At 41.0% G+C, this 23,412-nt stretch overlaps 1 protein-coding gene across 2 annotated transcripts in view; it reads right to left on the minus strand.

The window, feature by feature from the left end:
* ANK3 (ankyrin 3) overlaps positions 1–23,412 on the minus strand; it is a gene marked incomplete at its 5' end in the record, with an annotated part of 292,518 nt that overhangs the window by 24,889 nt on the left and 244,217 nt on the right. The window contains 9 exons of one of the 2 annotated variants that reach the window (XM_084290404.1): positions 450–8,138; positions 12,448–12,529; positions 14,229–14,255; positions 14,723–14,845; positions 15,598–15,723; positions 16,315–16,543; positions 17,175–17,271; positions 17,865–18,072; positions 19,773–19,984. In XM_084290404.1, the coding sequence (XP_084146530.1) occupies positions 450–8,138; positions 12,448–12,529; positions 14,229–14,255; positions 14,723–14,845; positions 15,598–15,723; positions 16,315–16,543; positions 17,175–17,271; positions 17,865–18,072; positions 19,773–19,984 (8,793 nt within the window). The remainder of the gene's footprint in view (positions 1–449; positions 8,139–12,447; positions 12,530–14,228; positions 14,256–14,722; positions 14,846–15,597; positions 15,724–16,314; positions 16,544–17,174; positions 17,272–17,864; positions 18,073–19,772; positions 19,985–23,412) is intronic. The other variant, XM_084290405.1, reaches the window with a different exon arrangement.

Here is a 23,412-nt window from a genome sequence, read left to right on the forward strand (position 1 = left end):
ATTTTTTCACCTGTGTAAAGCCAAATGTCAAACTACATGATGTCGTGTAATGAAACCAAACATGCTGACAATCTAGCCGTTAGACTGTACACAAGTTGTTCATTTACTGGTGGAAACCACCAAGACCAGATTAACATCTGTTTTCTCTACTTTGACAGAACAAATTCGCTGTCACAAAGGAAAACTTTCAAATTTCTGAGTTACAACAACGTCTTTGGCATGCTTCACTAGCTTTCTACAGTACAGGATTTGTTTAAAGGAAGAAAGAAGAGTATAAGACAGCACGTACAGATGACAATGACAGAATGAAAACTACGGTTAAGTCACTCCACAGGCAATCACAACAGTTCATGCACTAGGATCAACAAGTTGAAAGTTTTACAAACTAGGCTTGATCTCCACGAGGTGAGCCATGAGAGCTCCAGAAACCTGACTGCCTTCATTCTCACCAGTCCTCTTACTCCTCCTCCTCTCACTGTCGGCCTTTTCAATCTTTGATTTTATAGATGCTGCCTCTGTTCTCATATCTCTAGCAGACTTCGATGTAATGGAAGGCTGGTAAACTTGAGTAGCTTCTGACAATGATGTGTTCCTTGATGTACTGTCTTCTTCATCATCAGAGACCTCTGACTGCATCTTTTTCTCTTCATCAGATAGACGATCCACAAGCTTTAATGTCTCACCACTAATTCCCTTAAAATATTCAATAGAATGTTTACATACCTCCCTAAGCTGATTTTTTCTTACTTTAACTGTAGTCATTGTGACGGAGGTAGATCTTACCTTTACTGGTAATTTAGAAGGAAGCTGTTTTGTTTTTTCTTTCTCTACCTGCTCTTGTTTTGGCAGGGCTGGAGGTTTTCTAGCTAGATTGCTCCTATGTGTATTTTTTACAGGAATCCTAGACCTTGCTTCTAGACAGGGAGGAGAATTATCTTGTTTTGCTTTGTCAGGCTTAATAGCCCGTCTCACTTTACTCCCTGCATTGCTTTGGACATTATTTTGCGGCAAGACTTCTTTTACTGAGCTGGCCTTTACAGGAAGTTTTGATTTTCCTCTAGTCCCTACCAACTCTGTTGACTTTTGCTGCTCTCCGTGTGCTTTTTGCTTATCTCTTACTCTGTGTCCTTGTGTTGTCCCTGTACCTTTTCCTGAAGTGCTTTTCGCTTGATTAGCTTTCTGCAGGGAACATTTCGGTTCCGAATGTTCTTTTAGCACTACATTACAGGTACTATCATCTGTAGGGACAGCAGATGAATCCAAATTGTTGTTGTTATTAAAATTATCTTTTGGAAACTCAGTGTTTTCTGTTTGCCTACAGCTTGTCTGGCTAGAAGCTGAACTCGCAATCACTTCTACGGTTTCATTTTCTAATCCCTGACCACTTGGCATCACAGCTTCTATCTTATCTGTCACTTCGCCAGGGCCATCTTTCTTCAGAGTCATGGTGGAAGCAGAAATTCCCATTTTAATTGGTGTGCGCAATTTGGGATCAACTTTGGAAGCGTTTACTGCTGCCGATGCTTTTTCCAGTGAGTTACTACCAAGTGTTTGTTCCATGCAATCACCACTGGCCTGGATGATGGGCTTAGGTTCATCTGCTGTTGTTTCTACTGGTCTCTCTAGGTTTGTTTCTACAGTGTTGTCCCCTGCCTGTGGCTGTGTGATGGCAGTGACTGTACTTTTATCCCCTTCCCCCTTGTCCCCTGACTTCCCTTCAGAAGTATGCTCACCAATCTGAAAAAATTGGAGTCTTTCTTCAACAAAATCCCTCTTGCTCATGTCAATTGCACCACTGCGAGTCATCTCAAACATCTTCCCTTCATGAAATGGGAAGGGGTTGGGCTCGCTAGTTGGCGTACTTTCATCTGTTGGAGTTCTGGCTGGAGTTGTATCAGGTGTTGTTGCTTGAGATCTGTCTTCCACTGCCAGACCAAATGGCTTAGCCTCATCATCCCTTGATTTAGTCTCAAACACTTCGTCGTCACCTCGGTTATTGGACCACGGGTCAAAATCTAGACTCTTAGTGGCCACTGTTTTGAAAGGTGTTGCGAATTCTTCATCTACTTTGTAACTGAAATACGAATCGGGAAACACAGTCCTGTCAGGGTGTCTGCCTTCCAAAGTGAAAAACTGTGCCCCTGACTTCTGTTCGCTTTTATCTCCGGCCTTTTCAGAAGCTGGACCCTTCGAAGGCACCTTGTCTTCTTCAGGGCCTACCTTGCCTTCCTCCTCAATGACTTCAAGTTTACTCTGGCTAAAGCAGCGATCAGTCTGCTTTAGAATACCTTCTGTAGTCCATACGTCCTTTTTGGTTTCAACTGCTGGACCTGCAAGTTTAGAATCACTCTCAGTTAAACCATCATCTTCATCTTGCAAATCATAACCGTCAAGAGAGTCAATCTCGGTCGCATCGGTATCATGGGAGAATTCTGCAGTGGTTGCTATGGAACACTCTGTGACAGACTGGTCATTATTATTCCCATTTTGCACTACATCATTCTGGGGTGAATCAAGCCCAACGTCAAACTCACTAGGTTTCCCAGAAGTGGGATGTCCTAACTCTTTCTGTTTCTCAACCTTTTCGGGGGCTCTGGGTTTTGAGGTTTCTTTCTGGTCATCTTCCAGTTCTTTCAGTTTGAATGTATACTTTTTAAGTGGAACGGGTTGATAGAGAGATTCGTCGTCACTGGAGTCACTGACATCTGCTCCCGGTGGCACAGGAGATGGCGGCTGCACTCTTATAACTGGTTCAGCCAGCTGGTATTTGTCGTGTTCATCTTGCAAGTTCACTTCTGTCATCTCCATTTCACTCTCAGTGGAATAGTGTGGCTTCTTTTCTGCCTCGCCTTGGTCTGCATCCAGTGGTGGAGGAGGAGGAAATTCAATGTAGGCAACTCTGTTACCTTTCGGTCTTTTGTTAGAGTCCTTATTTATATGATTAGGTAGTGATTTGTCAGTTTGTGGTTCCTCAACTTCTGCCTGTTTTACAGAGGTTGACTTAGCCTCTGCTTCCTCCTCTGATTCCTCAGATACCTCAGGTATAGGACTGGGCTTGCCAGGGATATACGCTATTAGTGAGTCAGGTGTTTTAGATGTAAACTCGTAACTCACTTCCTCTGAACTCGGTGTTTCTGGTGTTAAAGGGCTTTTGCCAGAGCTATCTATAAAGGACACTTGTTCTAGGGTGTCATCTTCTGGACTACCTTGTGGAGAAGGAGGCTGTTTTTGCTGTCTCGCTGTGTAAAATGTCCCCCTTGTCTCTTGTACTGTCTTACTCTCCTGACTGACAATTTTTTTTATATTTCCTTGTTGCACCTCTTTCTCATATTGCTTTCCTACTTGAACAAAACTGACATAAACAGGTAAGGTCTTAATTTCTTTCACTCCCTCAGTACTTACTAATGGTGCAACTTTATTCAAGTAATCACTGGCACTGGGGTCAACTAAGTCACTCAAAGGAGATTCCTTTCCTGGACTAAATTCTAAAGAATCTGGTGATTTGCTAGGGGATAATTCAGTTTCCTCAACAGGAGGACTTAGACCTATTGAGCTCTGCTGCTTGGTAACTTTTCTGATTTCTGAATGCTTTATTTGATCATCTTCCACATAATCAATCTGTCTCTCAACTTTCTCCTTAATCACAGCTGATTGGGATACTTTAGCTGAAAGTTGATAAACTCCATCAAGCATGGCTCTCTTCTCCTCAACAATCCTGACTGGAATATGGGACACAGCAATTTCTTCTTTCCTTTTGGATATTTTATCAGCTACTTCACCGTTATGTTCTCCCTCCCTGACAACAAATTCTCTGTATAAGACCTTTTTTGAGGGAGATTTTACAGTCAGTTCCTTCACTTCTTCCGAATGAATCCCATTTGCTGCCAATTTGTGCTCTGTCACAGTGATAAATTCACTTTTTTTGTCAGCTTTAGCTTCAACATGATCAACATGGTTTTCTTTTACTGTATCTGGAACCAGCACATGTGAAAGTTTTTCTTTTTGTGTTTTATGATTAGAAGTTCCAGGACTTTCCCATGTCCTATAGATTTTTTTGTCCCAGTGTCCCTTTGTTGAGTCTGAGCCATACACCAGGTCTTTTGTCTGCAGTTCTGAAAAGTATTCTGGCACGCTTTTACTCGTTTCAGTTCTTTGCTTTTGTGTCTCTGAAGCACAAAAGTCTTCTACAGCTTTTCCTTTACCTGGAACAAAATCTTCCTGTATTTTCACCTCTTTCTGTAAAGCTGCGCTCCCATCAACGAGCTCTACTTGTTTTGCATGTTTCTCTCTGGCATAAAACTGATACACTGGTAACTTACTTTCTTGCAATTTCTTTACTGGAATTTTGGACTGACTGTCCAGCTTTTTGTCTTCTTGAGTTAGATCCTTACTCCTTGGGCTTATACTTTGTTCAAACTTTAGCCTAATGGAACTGAGCTTTGATTGCTTCAGCTGAAATCCAGTCTGTGAAACCTCAGGTACTCCAGTCTGCTGAGCACTCCCTTTGTGTTCCATAGTTTGTTTAGAGTCCTCTGCTGGTTGCACAAATATCCTTTTTTCAGGACTGCTGGGCAAGCTGGACACTTTTCGTTCATCCACTTTGGGAAAGCATTTCCCATCATGTGCGTATTGCTTCGCCTTACTCCATTCGTCACCGGAGGCTGGTAATTCAGAGAGCAGAACCTTCTCAGGGCTGCTGCTGGCAGAGCTCTGGCTAGAATGTATTTCTTTACCATTTCTTTTATGCTGCTTTTTCTCTGGAGACTGTAGCTCATCATTCAACTTCTCTGTTTTATCCCGAAAAAACTGTGATACTTCAGTCAGTTTTTCTTCTGCCTCCTTAACAGTCCTGTCCACCCTGTCTTCATATATCAACTTTTCTCTACCTCTGTCTAATCTGTCCTCAGTAAAGCGCATCCACATCGCATGTTTTGGACTACTAACATCTCCAGTATAGTGTAACACTGTCACTTTATCATAATGATCATCTTTAGACATTTTACCCACACCATTTTCAGAAACATCTTTATAGATTTTGGAGAGAATCTCTTTTTTGGGGGCAGTAGCTACTTTTTCTCTGCATCGTTTATCAGACCCCTGTAACTCTGCACTAAGGGGTAGAGCATGGTCAGTAACTGACTCCTCAGTATCAGAATGAGAAACATCTAGCTTTTCTGAAAGAAGCATTTTCTCAGCAAACCTGTAAGACTCCCCTCTTAGTTCTGACAACTCATCATCATGGTATTCTATTGAGTGCTGACTCAAAAGCTTCAGTGTTTTGTAAGAGTCATCAGACATGAGTTGAGCAGAACTAGGGCGACTGTCTTCTTCCTGGGACACGGGAGTGTTAACTCTAGAGGATTCCAGATAAGAAGGAAGTGACTCTTCGGCTGTGAGCTCCTCTTCTTCTTGCTGACCTTGTTCATCTGAACAAGGAAAAGCATCATGTTTTTCCAACTCTTTTAAGTTAATATCTCCCCGAGGTAAGTCTTTCTGATATACATACATTTCCTTTTCTGGATGCTTTTTTGTTTCTCTAATAATCACTTCAGTAGGTTCAGCCTGATTACCTTTTTCAATATGGACCTCTATTATTCGCTCCAGTTTGGGTTTCATTTTGCTGTCCTTCTCTGCATGTTGTGGTGAAGTTTCAGCAGACTTGCTAACATCGGATGTTACTGATGATTTATGTTCAAACAGACCTGCTAGTTCTTTGGAAGGGTCACGTCCAGACTGAAAGGCTTTCATTATGTCATGAACAGACATTGTTTCCTCAATTCTTTCAGATGTGCTTTCGGTGCACGGAGGTTTATGATAAACCATTCTAGTCGTCGTAGTGATATGAGTTTCTTCTTTTACTCGGACACCTTTGCTAAGGACACATTTGTGGTCATCTTCCTCACTGCTGCTGGCTTTCATTTGAAATGCTTTAACCTTCTCTTTAATAGACCCAGCAGGCTTTTGCTCCAGCTCCATAAACGTAGGTGCAGGTTTCGAGGCTGGCAGCTCCTCTGCTTTCTGCTCTGGAATTTCTTCAGATGACGGTTCGTAGCTGCGGATAACATGAACTACTTCAGTTCTTGTTTCTGTGATGACGGGAGGGATGGGTACATCATGGAAAAGGGGTTTTGGTCCTGTGCTTTCAGCACTTTGTGGGGCAGAAGGTGTCTTTTCACTCCTTGTTTCAAAGCCACTGTCAGATAAGGGACTTTTATCTTGATCATGTTGAGAAAAGTCATCCGGAGACTCTAAAATGGTATCTGTTCCAAAAAAGGAATCTGCAATTTTACATAACTCCTTTTCTGATGTTGAAGGCCTCATGGAGGCTGGAGGCATTTTAAGTTTATGTTCCTGCAAAGCAATAGCTGGTTTTAAAATGCGTTTTTGTCTCTCTTCACCTTCTTTTTTCCCCTCTTCAAACTTGTACTTTATGTTTGTTAATGAACTGCTACCAATATCATTTGCTAAGTAATCAATAACTTTTGACAAGTTATAATCCTTTTCCGACATGGTTTTAGTTTTAGTTTGGGCCTTCTCTGGAACAGATATAGGAGTTGTCAAAGCTTGCTGTCTCGCTTCATCAATCTCCTCTGTACTGAACTCTACCCAGTCATCCTCAGATAGGTGTCCTTGATCACTTTTGGATACTTTAGGCGACCCTTTACTTTCTAAACAAACATCTTTTTTCAGTATCTCACTAACTTTTACTAAGTCCTCTTTTACTTTCTCAACAATTTTAAAGGGCTCTTCATCATCAATTCTACCCTCTTTTGGTATCTCGGGTTGGAACGGTTTGTCCTCTGCGACATCTGTCTGCAATATTGCAGTCATTCTTATTAGATCCTCCTTCATTTCAGCAACATCTTTCAGTATCTCCTGACTGGAGGATAAAGAAGATGGTGTGGACAATTTGAGAGCAGAGGGTGTTAAGAACAAGGATGATTTTATTGGAGAAGAAGTTCGATTATAGGGAGGCTGTGTGCGTGCCTCTGTAGTCAATGTTTTAATAGGTGACAGTAACGCAGCAGCTGATTTTGTAAGCGGAGATGACTCTGGGAGCTTCTTTAATGCTGGTTCAGACAAAACATTGACTACAGAATATACTGGCACTGTTATTGTTGATGAAGTTACGGATGAGGTAGTTGCTGATATTGACCCAAGGGCTGTATACAAAGCACCTGCAGGAGGAGTTCTTATTGACTGGAAAGCTGATGGTGCTGAAGACACAAATGACCTGAGTGGAGAAAATGACATTGTTGAAGCAGTTGAAAACACTCTCTCAGCTGTGTCAGCAACTGCGCTAGCAGCACAACTTGCAGAATGTGCAGCTGCAGTGATCTTGTCTTGAAAAACAGCTGCAGCTTTGGATCCATTTATTAGGTTGGAAGAAGATGGGTATTTCAGAGGTGACACAGATCCATTAAGCAATGGTACATCTGTGTGCCCAGCTACATGTTTTGCTGGCGACGAGAGAGACGAGGCCATCATGACCTTAGAGGATGAAACAGCATCAACTGCTGACTTAGCAGGTGACACCACTGACTTTAGAGGGGACGATAAAAGTGAGGATGCTGATGTGATGACCGATTTAAGAGGCAAACTTGAAGAGTACATGTTAATGTTGGATTTGGGGGATGCTGGAGGCGTCATGGTTATGGATGATCTCTCCAAGAGAGACCCTGCTGTAGTCACTGGAGATGTCCGAGAGGGGAATGTGGTAGTGGATGCCAGCCCTTTTAGGCTAGCAGCTTCTGTCACTGCGGGAGCTCTGACGAAAGAGCCTGAAGTAACCTGTATATTGTATGGAGGCTGTGATACCACAGTTTTTATTGGTGAAGAGATTGTCCGAAATGATCTAATCGGAGATGCTACATCACTAACAGATTTAACTGAAGATGTGGTAGAAGCTCCTAATGTGGATTTGATTGGAGAGGCAGAAGAAACAGACCATATTGATTTTAATGGGGAAGCTGTAGGAGTGTTAGAGGAAGAGCTTGATAAGGAAGTGAAGCCTGATTTGGTTTGCCCAGGCACTGTAATTGGAGCTGTTGTCCATGACTGATAGGGCCGTGTTGAAAAGAATGGCTTGTATGAGTAAGTAGCAGGTAGGGATCTTGTTGCTCCTGCACTCCGTTCAACTGTTTCTTAAATTGTTAAATTAAAATCAAACATAAAATCAACAAAAATGATTGAAAAACAGAGAGACCAGAGAAGAAAATTGGTCAGTAAACGTTGTAATATTACAAAAAGCAAATACAATTGCTTGCATGAGTTGGGATGGAGGAGGCAAAAGAAGATTAAAAAGGAAATCAACAATAGGAATGAACCAGATACTGACAATTGGTCCAAAACAAAAAGCAACGTAAAATGAAAGACAGAAAGCACATTGCAACCAAGTCTGCAAAAAATGAAGAACAGAAAACACAAAGAAGGAATCCACAAGGTAAAAATAAAAACCACATTAAAAAATTCTTCTCTTACTTCCTATTGACTTTCTGATGTCGTAATTCTGAAATATTTGTATCAGTTCTATTTTGCCTGTTTAGGTATGTCTTTGATTTGCACAACTATTAGAGTTATCCTTTTAATTATTTCTGTTGTTGTCATTCTATTCAGATATTGAACCTATACAAAATATAAACTTGTATAAAAAGACATTATATATCTAAAATCTTTTTTTTAAAAAACAGTCAGAACTATTTCATGCAGAACCCAAAATTCCTTTAAGTGACAGGCAATTGATGTGCAAACTGTGAAGCAACTGGAATAAATTCAAATCTCTATCTCCCATGCACAATTCGGATATGCTTCACACTCACAAAGCCAATAAGAGCAAGAGCTTTTCTGAGTCAATATTTTAAAAAATAATAAAAATAAATGAAGAAAAGGAACTTTTGCATTTGTTTATCATGCGATATTCCTTTTGGTTGGAAAAAATAAAGTAAAACTTTACATGAAATGATTTTAAGAAGCATATGTCATACATCAAATATGGAAAGTATGATATATGATAAACGTGAGCAAGCAAAGCAACTGAATCAGTTTTCATCCATGCACAATATATCATGTCAAAACAAGCACACATTAATACATTTTGTATGCTGTATTAAGCACAAATATGTAAACCTTAAAAAAATCGTTTCACAAGAGGCCATTAAAAGAAGAGTACACTTTTTCTACAAGATGTAGTGTCTTGGTACCTTTTGAGGAGATTTCTTGCATCAGCTCAAAGACAGACCTGTTCAACTTTGCATTTCTCAAAAGGTAGCATTAGAAAAGCAGTCAAAGAACAATATATTACGCAAAAACTTCCTGGCAAGGACAAACCTGTTAACTGTTATCATCCCCCAGAACACTCAGCTTATTCATAAGCATTTTGAACAGAATCATCATCAAACACATTTTGCATCACAGGAAATACTCATGCCAGAAGACGGTATTTCTGGGAATCCCATTACAGCGTACATATCCTCTGATACAGCAATGACATTCAGAGAGTCGACACTGAAAGTAACTTAAAGGACTTTTTTTTTTCCTTTTTTTTTCCTTCTGTTTAAAGTTCGAGTTAGAAATGGGGCTGAAATATTCAAGCAACTTATTCAACACACCTTTCTCTGAAGTTACACTAATAATTTGTCAAACTTATTGATCTGTCTTATAGACAGACAGCAACTTACGGTGAAAGAAGCTTAGCAAGGCTAATACTGAACTGTTAAACTTAAAGCACACACACACTTACAATAGCAAATAAGTGTTCGGTAAACCACAGGTCCATATCCTGCAAGGAGAAATATGCTGGTCCTATAAAAGCCAATTGAAGCTCAGAAGCTGATGTGGATGGCTGGTGATTCTGCAGTATTAGAACATTTAGGTTGAAGAGAGCTTGAATATGAGGCCTGACTGGCACAGCCTATTTCAAGAAAGATCCACTTTCCCATCCTGCTTGCAATTTTATTTTTAAGCACAAACATACTTTCTTCCCCCAAAGAAGAAAACACTGTGTACTTCTTAAAATGAACTAGACTTTATAATAAAGATTAGCTATCAGCAACTGCTAACATTCACCAGAAGTTCATACAGTCCCAAGTGCAATAAACAAAACCCCAAAATCGCTCTGGGAAGAATCAACATCAAAACAACTTGTTCAGCAGTTCATGTTTGGGAATGTCTTTAGAGGGACCCCACTATACTGTGATGAGCCATTGTGCCACAGCTGGTTAGCGAGGCAATCAAATCATCAGGCTGCCCTTTTAACTGCTCTTTCTCCTGTTAAATCACAAATTCAGACATGTCTAAGATGCTTTTTCTGTGCTCTGTATCACAGTCAAGAAGAACTGGTACAAAGAAAATGGAGTGCTATACCAGCATGTGAAGCTATGACAACTGAAACAGCACAAAACCAGGCCATTTTACTTTCTGAAATAGCAAAGAAATTCCCACAACCATGCCAGAATTTAGAGTGGAATAATATTCTAAAAAGTGGTTTTCATAACAGCCCTTTTTGGCTACTGGACACTCTTGGCCAAAGCAGTTTCCATCACTCTGTATCCAAGATTTTATCAGGAAACAGATGTTACTACCTTCTGTGCACCAAATCGCATTTCCTTGCTTGCAGCTGGTAACTGAAAGCACTGAGTGAACCCATACAAGGAGCTCCAGCTCAGCCCTGCTCCTGCTGCTCTTCAGCTGCAAGCAAAGAGTTTAACCCACTCCTCTTCTGTGGGAGAACTCACTGCTGGGGAGGGCAGAGGGGTCCTTTAGCCACTTTTCCTGAGCAGGGATAAGGACAGGTAGGCAGGGGAATACCCCACCTTCCTCACTCTCTTCTGCACCAGCACTGGCATTGACACTGGGGTGCAGGGGAAAAAAAAACCCTCTGAGTGTACGTGCATGAGCTCGAGAGAGAAAACAGCCCAACCCCTGCTGCTACAGAACTGCAGAGTTGTGCCACTGAATTCGCTGGAAGAAGGGAGAGGTTCATCACTCATCTCTGCTCAACAGAGCTAACACCCTGTGGCAGCCATCCTGGCTCTGTGCTGGGTAGTGTGCCTACGCTCTGGAAGAGCTGCACCTCTAAAGCTGCAATCCCACCTCGCAGCAGCATTCTGCAGGTGGTGGTGGCTGATGACTGCATGCTACATGTGCACAGGAGGTGGTGGCACTCATACTGATAGCCAAACCCTGTCTGCCACCTTTCCTGACAAACACGGTAATTTTTGCATACCCTTTTTGGGTAGCTCATTGCCACAAGTAGTAACCATTGCCAATAGGGATACAACACTTAAAGAATGGCTGGGGACTTCTATTATATCAACACACCTTTTCTTAGAGTAAAGCTCATTAAGTGCATTTGTGTTTTTTTCCTTCTGCTTTTTGCAAATGAGACCTAATGAACCTTTGGTGAACATGACTTTTTTTCTTCCAATGAGGCCTGAACAAATAATTGTAAACAACATACACAGTCAAGCTCCTTTCAAGCAGCTTCCTTTTCCCTGTCTCTCAGTTCCCAACAAGCCTTTGACGGTACCTTAACAGTCCATCAAGATGTCTCAGTAGATCTGATAGCTTCTTCAGATGTTATATGCTTGAAGTCTTCTTCCAGGCCTGAGAAGTGTAATATATTCTGGATATATTCTGATCCAAAGAAGCCACAGATCTTATAGGATAATTAAAGAGCAGCCATCCAGTGGAAACTCCCAAGACCTGACGAAGTTTGTCTATGGATTTATGGAATTATATCAAAGGGTCTGGTGCAGGGTAGCAACTGAGAAGTTATGAGGCAGAAAGAGATAAGAAAAGTCTGAGAATGGGGAACAGCATTCAACTGCAGGCAGGGGAGGCGAAGGAAGAAAAGCTAAGCTGAATGCATTGTTGTACTTAATAGGGAAGGAAAGCAATGCCATGGGTCTAGTAAAGGAGTGCAGAGTTTAAAAGGAAGCAATGTGTGGTGCCAAGGAATAAAAAGCATCTGCAGGGAACAGAGGAAAAAGGGAAGAGAAGGAGAAAAGAGGGAGATATAAAATATGAGAGTCCGTTTTGGCTAAGCATCTAAACATTTAAGCGCTTATCTGAATGGCATTTTCCAGCTTTGCTGAACTTTTGCATATCGTTCCCTTAGGGAAGAGGAACAAGACTCATTCTGAAAGCAATTTGTAATCCTACTCATCTGGAGCTATATGGCATTTAAAAGAATGTATTTTTACTTAATTAGCACGTCATTTGCCAGTCAGGATTCTTCAAGCTCTCACAACACAAGATTTCACAGACCATCCAAGAGTTTTGCTTTAGATTTTTTTTTCCCTTTTCTTTCTTTCCTTTTCTTTTTTCTTTCTTTTTTTTTTTTTTTTTTTTGTAAAGTGACACCAAATACAACGTTTATAGAAAAAATGTCTCTTCTTATGAAAAATCACATATATATGGTTTAGTACGTTGTTAAGAGCAACTCACTCATTCCAGGCTCAGTCAGATAGCTGTAGCGCTTACGTAAAGCAAGGGAGACAAAGTTCTGACGCCGGTCGGCTTTCTCCGTCTGTAACAAAACACAATGCTGTTTGGTGCCGTCCCCTGTTTGGACAATCATCAAACCTCAGCATGACAGGCCACATTTCGCGGTACACGTTCCCACAAGGGAGAACGGATGTCTCCGTTCAGCTTCAGGAAGGCATGCTGGAGCCAGATTTGGGCAAGCAGGCAGGGAATGGCCAGAGCCAGTCTCCATTCCTGTCTGACGTGTAATGAGTGTCAGGCACTATGGAGCGGGGAGCATGGCTACCAGAGGTGGCAGAAACCTGCTATGAGCCACCACCCTTCTAGAGCAAGCAGGGAAGAGACTGCATCTCTGGGAGATGACCACATGAACTCATTCCTGCTCAGTGTCTCTGCTTATGAGGTGGAAGAGCTTAGCAGACATAGCTCATGGTCCTGCCCTACTGTATCTCAATACTAGCTTATCCCATTATCACTAAATAAACTGCTTCAGACTACTAGAAATGGCATGATATTTCTAATTCTCTGTAAAATAAACACCTTTGACTAGGAGAACAGGAGATCAACACAAAAGACTACAGATACAGACATAAAACATTTAGAGAAGTACAAATTCGACCGATCAAATATTCCTCCCCAGATTGATTTGTCCTGAAAACACATACACCACAATGTACACTGGCTTTAAAGTGAATACATTAAGGACAAAAAAAAGGCATGGGAGGGGATTTTTTTAATAGGCACAAAATGCAAAGATGCAGATTAGAAAGCGGACTACTACTGTTAACTAATAAATTGCATCATAAGTTGCTGCATTTGATGGGTTAGCTGCTAGTGTGATGTCTTCAATACTACAAGTCCTTTAGAAATCAATTCACTTTACTGTCTCTAAAAATATGTTTTGTTTAGAAAGAAAACTTTTGTTCTAGCTATATAATAGCTGACTGGGATTAAACACTGTGAATACAAAGTGATATGGTTGCTATTATTATTTTTTAACATGTAAGGAGTGTGTTATTTCTATTTTAGTCAGCAGGTGGCTACTGATATTTGTTTTCCACCAGGAAGAGAAGAAAACTTTGCTGCTAGGTAAAACGGATGCATCTATGTGGTTTCTTTTATAAGGTGATCTCTTTTATTGCTATCTCTGGAATAAAATCCACTCAATTTCCTGACAATCTAATGTTGCGGTTTCCAGCAAACTGGGGATTTTTAAGCTGCAAATAACTGAGGTCTACTTGAAAATAGCTTTATACACAATATTTAGAAATTCTTCTTAGTTATTTTGCTTTTTTAGAAGAGTCCAGTTTATTTTCAGAAATAAAATATTATAGGCTACCGTTGCTAATACTTTCTCAGACACACGAGTTACCAAAGTACCGGCAGCGTTCTTTGAAGAGCTAAAAATCACACCCAATAAGCTCCTCTCAATTTTGTAAAAAATGGACTTGGTCTGAATGTAGTAATTATATCTTTTTTTTTTTTTTTTCTCCAAAAGAAAATCAGTTAAATTTTAGACTACTATTATTCAATATGTAGTTTAATTTTGTAAAATATAATCTTTTTTTTTTCCATTTGTGAACTTCAACTGTTTTGCAACAGAGTATGTTGAGGATATGGTTATTCTGTAAATATTACTTCAATGCCATAGTTAAAAATATTATTTATTACTTTCTGTAACATATTGACTTTTCTTCACTACATCTGAAGAAAATAAAAACAGAAGACAGTGTTTATATTACCTCATCATCTTGATCTGACTCTGTTTCCTTTTGGTCCAAAGATGCATTGCAGAGACAAGGAATATTATAATGGACAGCAGGGAAAAGAATATCAGGATATGAAAAGGACCAAATTGGGAGCACAAAATGCAAGCTGATTTATAAGGCAAAGCAAATCCAAAATGCCAACACACACAAAAAAAAATCTTACATCCAATGCAAATCAATGTGTGACATTACTGAAAGCATAAACCTATGACTTGCAGGCTGAAGCATGAGCTGTAAACAGAATCATAAAAATTATAGGAACTTGACACCACAGTAACAAGAGACTTTAAAAGCGTTCTACATACAGGAAACCAATAAAACATAAATTTAAAAAGCCTTTATCATATTCCAAAGCATTCTCATGACCAGCATTTCTTAAAGTTTCTTTAGCAGAAAAAAGACAAACTAAAAAAGCAAAAATAAAATCAAACCAACCCTAACACAAATGTTTTTTTCCCAACAAATACCTTTTTGTGTGCTGGCAAAGTGATATTCAAGTTGCAAACAGCTGTTTGTGGCAGTCCTTTTGTAGTCTTTGGTTCTTTCAAAAATGATAATCGTCCACAGGGTTCCTGGCTGGTGTCTCTTACCTAGAGCAGAAATTACGGTATAGTTGAGTAATATGCAGTAATCTAGATAGCTAGAGGAGGCTTCTGGAGGGTTTTTCAGAGTTTCCTTCCACAAGAAACTACCTAATGGGTCAAGATCAATATTATTGAGCTGGGACTCGGCCTCCTCTCTCAGCAGGATAAAAGGTGTTACCATGAAACTCTCTGACAGGAAAGAAGTTCCTGCAATCCATGTAAGAAAAGACACTGGGTGAATCCAAACAGATAGCAACATCCCAGTATAAAACTGAGAGGTATTTTCAGCTCACCTTCATTTTTTTCTGCAATGTTCTGCACTTATGCTCAAAACCTACATGTATGCGCTGAAAAACTTCTTTTGCACAAAAGCTATGGTAATGCAAAGGAAACTGAGCTTCCATTCATGGTAATTTAGAGGAGACCAGTCTGTATGCACTTTTTGGAGCCTATTCTGCTGTACAGTATGTTATCAAACATATCACCTTTTCTTAGTCCCTGGGACATAGCGATCTAATGCTGCTATTCTGTTATTTGTGAACAGAAGTTCATGAGTCCTTGTCATGGGTTTTCTGGTCCCAGCTTTGTCAGCAACTCTTTTGTGGCTTCATGCAGCAAAGCACTCTCCACACTATCCACATATTAAATAATGACACTTACATCCTCGGGGCAAGTTAGTTCTATTTGGCTGAAAAAGTGTTATCACAAGAAAATAAAAAAACACCTCAGCAGAATTAGCTGGCTTGTTTTGCTTTTACCTTGATAGAGAATGGCAGTCTATTTTCTTTGAAAGCATAAAAATTAAAAACAAGCTGCTGTCCTCCTTTAGTCAAAGGGGCCAGGTTTCCATAGCAATCAACGTAAATAGGTTTTCCTTCCAGAACCTATCAAAGTAATAAAATGACAATCAATAAAACGCGTGGATATACTATGAAACGACAAGTAAGTACAGCATGATTTGCCCACTACAGTTCCTGAGTTTAGCATAAATCTCCATTCAGATTAAATTCAGTGACAAACTAGAAAATCACTGTGCATTATGGCAAGGCATTTTGAGTGCCAGTAGTTTGGGAAACTGTGCTATGTGAGTGGCTTTTCTGAAGTAAGAATATCTAGATTTCCTTCAGGAAACTACGTCTTGGTGCCTATTCACCATAAACCAGCCCTAGTTGTGACTGTGTGTCTGTGATGCCAGCGAGAAAGAATTCCAGGTCAGCTTTCTGCAAAACCCAAGGTTACTTGACAACAGCAGGTGCAAACCCCACCAAACACTAGCCTGGGGCATCCATCTGGAGACAGCTCTACATACTCCCCCCTCCCTTGTCCTTTTTTGACATCACCTCAAGAAGCTTTTTGACACAGCATTGCTGCGAGCCTTTATTTAACTGGGCTCACAGTGACTTTTGCAGAACTTACTGCCATTTGGAAAACACACTGTCTGTTTACAAGGAGGAAGCCAGCTGTAAGAAATATACCTCAATGTCTTTGCTTCTTGCAACTTCTTCAAAATTCTCTTGTTGCTCCAAAGTTTTGTCCACTTTGTCATCAGTCATGCAGAAGCAACGCAAATTGGATTCCACAGGGTCGTTCATTTTGGCAAATATAACAAACTTTGCCATGTAAGGAACACATATTAATTCTCTATAAAGCTGTGTTGCCAGCCCAACAGTCTCTAGTACTTGATGGCAGTCTGCAAGCCAAAATCTGAACACGAAAAAGAGAACTGTTAAATCAGCTTTTCACTATGTTCAAACATTGCTCAAGCCTTTAAAAATAAACCAAAAAGAACTCTACTAATTCCATAAAATTAATTTAAAACCTTGATTTTTTTTTGTAAATTAGATTTTTGTGAAAGTAATTTTACATAATCTTCAACTAAAAAGCCAAAGAGCAGCAACTTTTACATTTTAATGTATATTTTCCAAATTCTCCAATGTATGTAATGTAAATAACTCCAAATTCTTTTATTGAATGTCCCTTTTCAACTTCCCTATTCTGTTGCTGTTTCCAGGAAAACAAACCCCTGTGTGGCACTGACACCTTTGTTTAGAGAAACAGCATGTATGATTGCCAGGAGACTCACCCCTAGCAGAAAAGGCCAGGACAAAGATTCATGTGCAACCTCAAATATGTGGTATGCTGATACGCAGTGACAAAGAAGCATCTGGTCCATTACTGCTTCATCAGTCTTGCAGAAGACTTACAGAGAGCCAAACAACAAAAAACAACAAAAAACCACCATCACCACAACACAAAAAGCGCCCTCACAATAATGCACACTGTTAACCAACAGTAACTACTCCCTGGGTGCATTTGACAAGCTCTGCCACCATACCTGGCTGAAACATTGGTTGTGAATGAGACACAGTCATTTGAAAACGTCAGTGGAGTGGTGCCTGTGATGTCCTCCCACTGTGCAGGTGAAGTACCTCCTGCGTAAATATAAATCATGAAGATTTTCTTTTAGAAATCAAGCACAGGATACATAGGAGTATTTCTAGCTTAAGTTATTTTGCTTCACACAGCAAAAAACAATGTAGATAGCGTTTTCCAAGAGCTGAGCTACATGTTATATACATATTATGTCATATGTTACATACCAGGAAACGATGCTGATGTAAGCAAGATACAAACCTACAGTCTGTAGGGAAACTTCTCTTGATATCAGCTAGGCCAGAATGACTTCTGCAGGTAGGCCAGAACTACATCTGCAAACTACTTTTATTGACAACTACATTTAATAGCCAAGGCTGAAGTTCTTTGTACTAGCTAAATATAAAATACTATTTAATATCTGTTGGCAGGAGTTCTTTTACAATAGCATGAGATGAGACTAAAAGCCCAGGGAATCAGTGGGAGCCTTCCAGGTGACCTCAGGTGACTTTGCTGAGAAGTGATCTGAAATCTACTGGACCGAGCACATCAGCCTTCCCTAACTGGAAAGAACAAGCTTTACAGCTACTTGAGTGAGCAACGAGGCTCTTCTGTCACCAAAAACTTTGCAAAGAGAATGATTTTATCTAACCTGTAATGCTACATAGAAGTCGAAGGCTGGGCGTCGTGTCTCCTTTGTACCCATTGGTTACACCTTCTCCTGATGGAGGTGGCACAGGAATTGTCATGGTTATTGGCTTATGAAATTTTCTTCTTCTTGGCTCCACAGTGACGATGGGACTGAAAGTTGCTTTATTTCCAAGGACTTTTTTAACAATCTCCTCTGGAACTGGTTGAGCCTGTCAACACAGGGAAAATATTTTAAACTCGTGCTACAAATTGGCTGTAGATATGCACAACTGTTTTTGAAAAGGTAATTCACTTTTCCTTTAAATTTTCTATAGAACTTTGTTTTTTTCCTAGGGAGTTTTCTCCTATAGCTCCCTACTGCGATTATTAGTGCATGCCTTAGTATTTTTCTCCACAACCCACTTGTGATTTCTTAATAGCTAACTTGTTGAGCAAAGCTGTAAATCTCAGAAGGTTGCCTGTAGTGTTTGCTGAGAGGTTTTCTGAGGTTGCTTCTTTTTAATTTACAGTGATGGGTGACATCAAATAAAATTTCGAAATGCAAGATGAGCCCTACTTTGTTAGCAGAGTATTGAGCAGTGAGGACTAGACGTGCTGTCTCAGACGCTGAGCAATTCTCACGTCTGCCAGGCATGAACCCATGCTCCTAAGGAACACTTTGTACTCCTGATTTACCTCTGTCCCCAGTGCTTCCGAGGTCATTCCATTATTGATTACTATTTGCTTGGGTCAAATTCATACAGAGTGCAAATAGTTGCTGTAAGCAGCAGCTGAGATATAAGCAATTTTCAGACTTTCTACCTCAGTTTTGTGCCTCTGGAGATTCCCTAACTTTTTATAGGGGTAAAGGAAGAAGAATGAATAAGCAGTATGGAAAGAAAAATTATGTAAGTTTAACAGTTTTTGTCATGCAAGACTTGAACTCAAAACTGATAGGCATCTCATGGGAAACTCTTGTTTTGCATGTGCTTTTTTTTTTTTTTTTTTTTTTTTTAATAATTTTGAAGTCCTTGTTTCAATCAGGCTGAACTGTGACTTGCTGCATTATTCAAACTACACACTGTACTGATAGAGTATGCAGCTACTTTGTAATCTCAGCAGCGACAACACTGCATATAGAGATGCATTTCCTTCACACTAGATAGCTCTGGAAAAGCAGCTGTATAACTATAATAGCAGAGCTTCCAGTTTCTCAAGTTCAATTGTCTTTATGTGAAATACTGTTAGTGGATGAAAAATGTTCCAGAGTGAATTCCAAGCACTGGAATCCAACCCAGCATCCTGATTTCATGAACCCATCAGACCTCTCAAGTTATTAAGTAATTTTAAGTGATAATTAGCAGAACCCAATGAAAAGATACATCCTTTAGAGTATTTATCCACTTTCTGTGCAGTTTGTTCATGGAGAGTTTAAGCTATTTGCCTTTCCCAGATTCTACATATCGCCAGGAACACCAGTGTCCTAAGCTTCAACAGATGTATGTACAAGATCTTTGACCCAGAAACAGCTGGCCAACAGCTGCATAAGCTCCGTCCCAAATGCACTGCTCTGTCCATTGACACCAGGCACAAGCTGCTACTTGGCCAGGAGGCTGGACTGCACAGTGTCTGTGCAGCTCACAGAAGACTTCCCAGTGCAGCTTGCTGTGGCTCCAAACCTCTGCCTTTTCTCTCTGTTTTTCAGAGGCTAAGCGATACTCAAGGTGAGCTGGGTTTTTGCCACAGGGTGGAGGACTGTGCTTCGCCTTCACCAGGGGAGCGCTGAGATGCAGAGCATGCGCCTGGGCAGCCACCCACCAGTTCAGAGCTCAGGTGTGAGCTGCAACTCGCTGCTAGGGACTAGGGAGAAGCGGGCTCCTTAGCTGTAAGCTTTGTGTGTTAAGACCAACCACACAGGTTATGTCCTTACCTGGAGCCCCACGCGGATTCTTTTGGTTAGAGCACCCTCGGGGAAGGCCGCCTGGACACGTGGCACCGTTGTGCTGCTCAGCACCCCTCCCTCCGGGCCGATTTGGTTACTCTCCTGCTTGATTCGTGAGACCACTGCGAAGTACTGAGGGAAATCCTTTGTGACGATCCTGCAGATACGCTTCTTCTCTAGCTCCTCAACACTGTCCAGCTCTGGTGGGAGAAGACAGTTAAAAATTCCTGACATTACCTGTCCAGGTTCAGACCAGACACATCTGGTACATGTAAGGTTTTTAGTCTGCCTTAAAATACTTCTGAAGATTTTTTTTTTTTAATTTACTACAGGAAAAAAAAAAGAAACAAACAAGACAGAAAAACAACACTGTTAATCATCAAGCTTTGGTTTGCTCAGTGAACTTTTGCTGAAATCATGACTCTGAGTGCCAGCAGCATCAGACACAGACCTGCCAGGGCACTGAGGCACTGGCACGTGACGTTGTGCAGCAGCAGCTGCCACGGGATGGCAGGTCTGTCACTGGAACCCACCGAGATGTGGAAGAGGTAGTCGAGCTTCTTTCCTCTCTCATGTAAATCTGGAAGCACTAAGTGCACTGATCTTTCTGAGCACACCTTCACAAGATGTGTATCTCCAGTCCCCTCCCTCAAACAGCTCTGGCATGCAGAGAAAATCATTATCAGTTCATGGACTAACTTTACACCAGGTGTCCAAACCAGAGCTTGCCCAGCTAAAGCACTTGAGGAAGTCATCTCCCAAAGTGGCATCCACATATTCCTGACCAGACACTGAGGGCTGCGGTAGACTGTGGATGTGACAGAGCTGTCTGCCAGCACTACCTGTGAAACCACAGTGAGGATCCCTTCCCAAATTAGGCTTCCAGTCATACAGGTATATGCCCCAAAATAACTGCATTGTGCTCCTCAGTTCCCAGATACTTAATGAGTTCCCAGAAACACCTGGAACAGAAACAGGTCACCAAGAATTTGCATGCTCTGCCACATTCCCAGCATGTGGGGTCACCAGGACTCAGAAAGGGATATGGAGAATCCACCTGTATTAAGTAAACTCTGTGTACATGTACACACTGAGGAGAAGTGATATGTTACAAGTACAACTAACCATGCAACTGTATGTATACTTACATATATATGCACTAATGAAACCCCTGGGATATAAACACTGTTCACAAATGGAGATAATTATGTGACTACCAGGCATTCTCCTGTAATTTTCTTGCATTTTGCCTTTTTAGTCATTGTAATTGGTTTTACTCCAGCAGTCCACAAGTCCCCACTCTTATTTTCGTCCTTTAAAAAGTATCACATTTCTAAAGAAGAAAGTTTATTCTCAAAAAGACGATACTTCTACCAGATGCAGCAAGAGGACCAAAAATGGTGCCATGACAACAGACACTTGTACACGTCTGTGTGTGGCTGAGCCATTTTCCTCCACGGAGCATGTAAGCTCAATTACAGCTCCAAAAGAATTAGAATTTATGTTTGGTAAAATGTCAGTTTTCCATTTAAAACCCTCTGCAGCTAATTTGGATTAATTGCACAGTGTTGCTGTGGATCATACGAAGCTACCAGAAAAGGATAATTTCTTATCATAACGTCAGCTTCCATTTACTTTGACTCAGAGATGATATCTGAAGCCCTCTAATGAATTAGGTATTCTGCCTGCAGCGTCTGGAAGCAATGGCTTGTGCTGGAGACAAACTGGATCTTTAAATTCCCAGGCAGGTATTATCTTGACTGGTAAATCCTGTGTACTCTAGTGTTTGTCACTAGAGACAAACTCACTGTAAAACGCTCACAAAGCTGAAGGATAATTAAAATTGTCCTGAAGCTGAAAATCAAGTGTTTTATGTAAGAACTTCTCAAAAACCTTTGAGTGTGGCAGGCACTCTCCCTTAGAGCAAGAAGGTGCACAGATGAGAGTGGCAGAACAGCCAGGCATGGAGAGGAGCTGGACTACACATATGGACATTATGTTGAGTAATATGTATGCAATCTTCTATGTGAAGTTGCCCTCTAACAAAAACAAACAAACAAAAGACCCACAAAAAACACAGAAGATGAGCAATCTTAAACCACCTCTCTGGATGCATAAGGAATGCAGTGTTAGCATGACAGAAGGAATGAAACAGGGAAAACTTGTCTTGGGAGAGGTCACGTTTCCTGAACACACCTGATGCATTTCACAACAAGAGCAAGCATCACTATTTTCCTCAACTGCTGACGCTTCATTCCTATGTAATGCATTACAATCAAAAACCTCAAAGCTTTTGTTTGTTTTAAAATGACAGAGAAGTATGCTTTACACCTTAACTTACAGGTAGGAATGGCAAAGCAGAGAAGCAAAGCAGAGGTTAATGGCCGAATCGGGAAGTCTCCCAGTGTCACTTTCCACGATTGTGCTACTAGTCCAAAGAACACCTATTGCTGCTGAGTTTTGGTATGTCAAGAGAAAGGGATTACACATACTCCTTGCATAGGTCTTCCCCAGCCTCCAAAGTCAACGGTACGCTTATCCTAAGGTGGCTGGAGGGAGTGAGTAGCCAGAGATGAGATGGAGAGAAGGAAAGAAGGGAGGAAAGGAAGATCACTCCTTACCCTCCCTCTAGCCCATGCCATATGAGTGTTATGTTATGGTTCCTGGACAGGAGAGAAGAAACCCAGCTACATTCTCCGAGGGCAGAGGTGGACCTCACATCGGCTAGCTCAGGTCAAGAAATGCAAGCACACCAGTTTTGTCAGGTGAGCACCAGCTGTGGATCAACTTTATCTCATATCTGATACCTTTCATTTTTACTTTCCAATAAAGTAATACAGAGCAAGTGACTTTTACCTGGAAATGGTATCAGAGAAGACACAGAACACCTGGCTGTTCCAGGAGCTCCAGGGTGTCTCTGTGTCATCTGGGATCTTATTTCCCTTGCCAGGGCCTTAGAAGGAGTTTTGCTAGCTCACCTGTATTTAGCAGACTGAACAGCTCTCTGAGTTTTGCAAACTTCCTGCACTTCTAACTAGCTACAGCAGAGCTGAACTCGTCTCTGTGCAGAGACTGGAAGATGGGACAAGCATAGGATACCAGTTTCCCCAGTAAACAGACATGCCCATTACGAAATTGTTGCAATACAGGCAGGTCACACAGGAGGCGGTGCTCACATGCAAAAAATTACAGGAGATGGAGGGATGCAGAAAGGGGAAGGGCCAAGGATAAAGTGAGGGCATAGAGGCCTTAACAATGCTGGTAACGCCCCCTCCCAGCATCAGGGTTTACATACATAACTAGGTGCTTCCAGTGCCACAGCTAGCAAGGATGCCTCATCTTCAGATGAGGCAATGTCCCTTATGTGCTGCTTTGTCTGTTTTAGGACAGTCTCTTATCTTGCCGTTCACAGCATGAGGTTTAACAGTGGTAGTTTCAAAACTTTTCTTGGAAGTGTGGCAAAATCACTGCAGAGTGATATATGGTGGTATTTTAAACTTCAAGCATAAACAAGGTCATTCTGGTTTGATCTGTAGATTCAAAGAAGCATTTGTATAAGAACTCCTGCTTCCCATCTGCAACCACACTGTGCGGCTGCCAGCATATTGTAGCCACAAATAATTGCAAT

Source organism: Netta rufina (genome assembly GCF_964035555.1).
Source record: "Netta rufina genome assembly, chromosome: 7".
NCBI classification, from domain to species: Eukaryota; Metazoa; Chordata; class Aves; order Anseriformes; family Anatidae; genus Netta; species Netta rufina.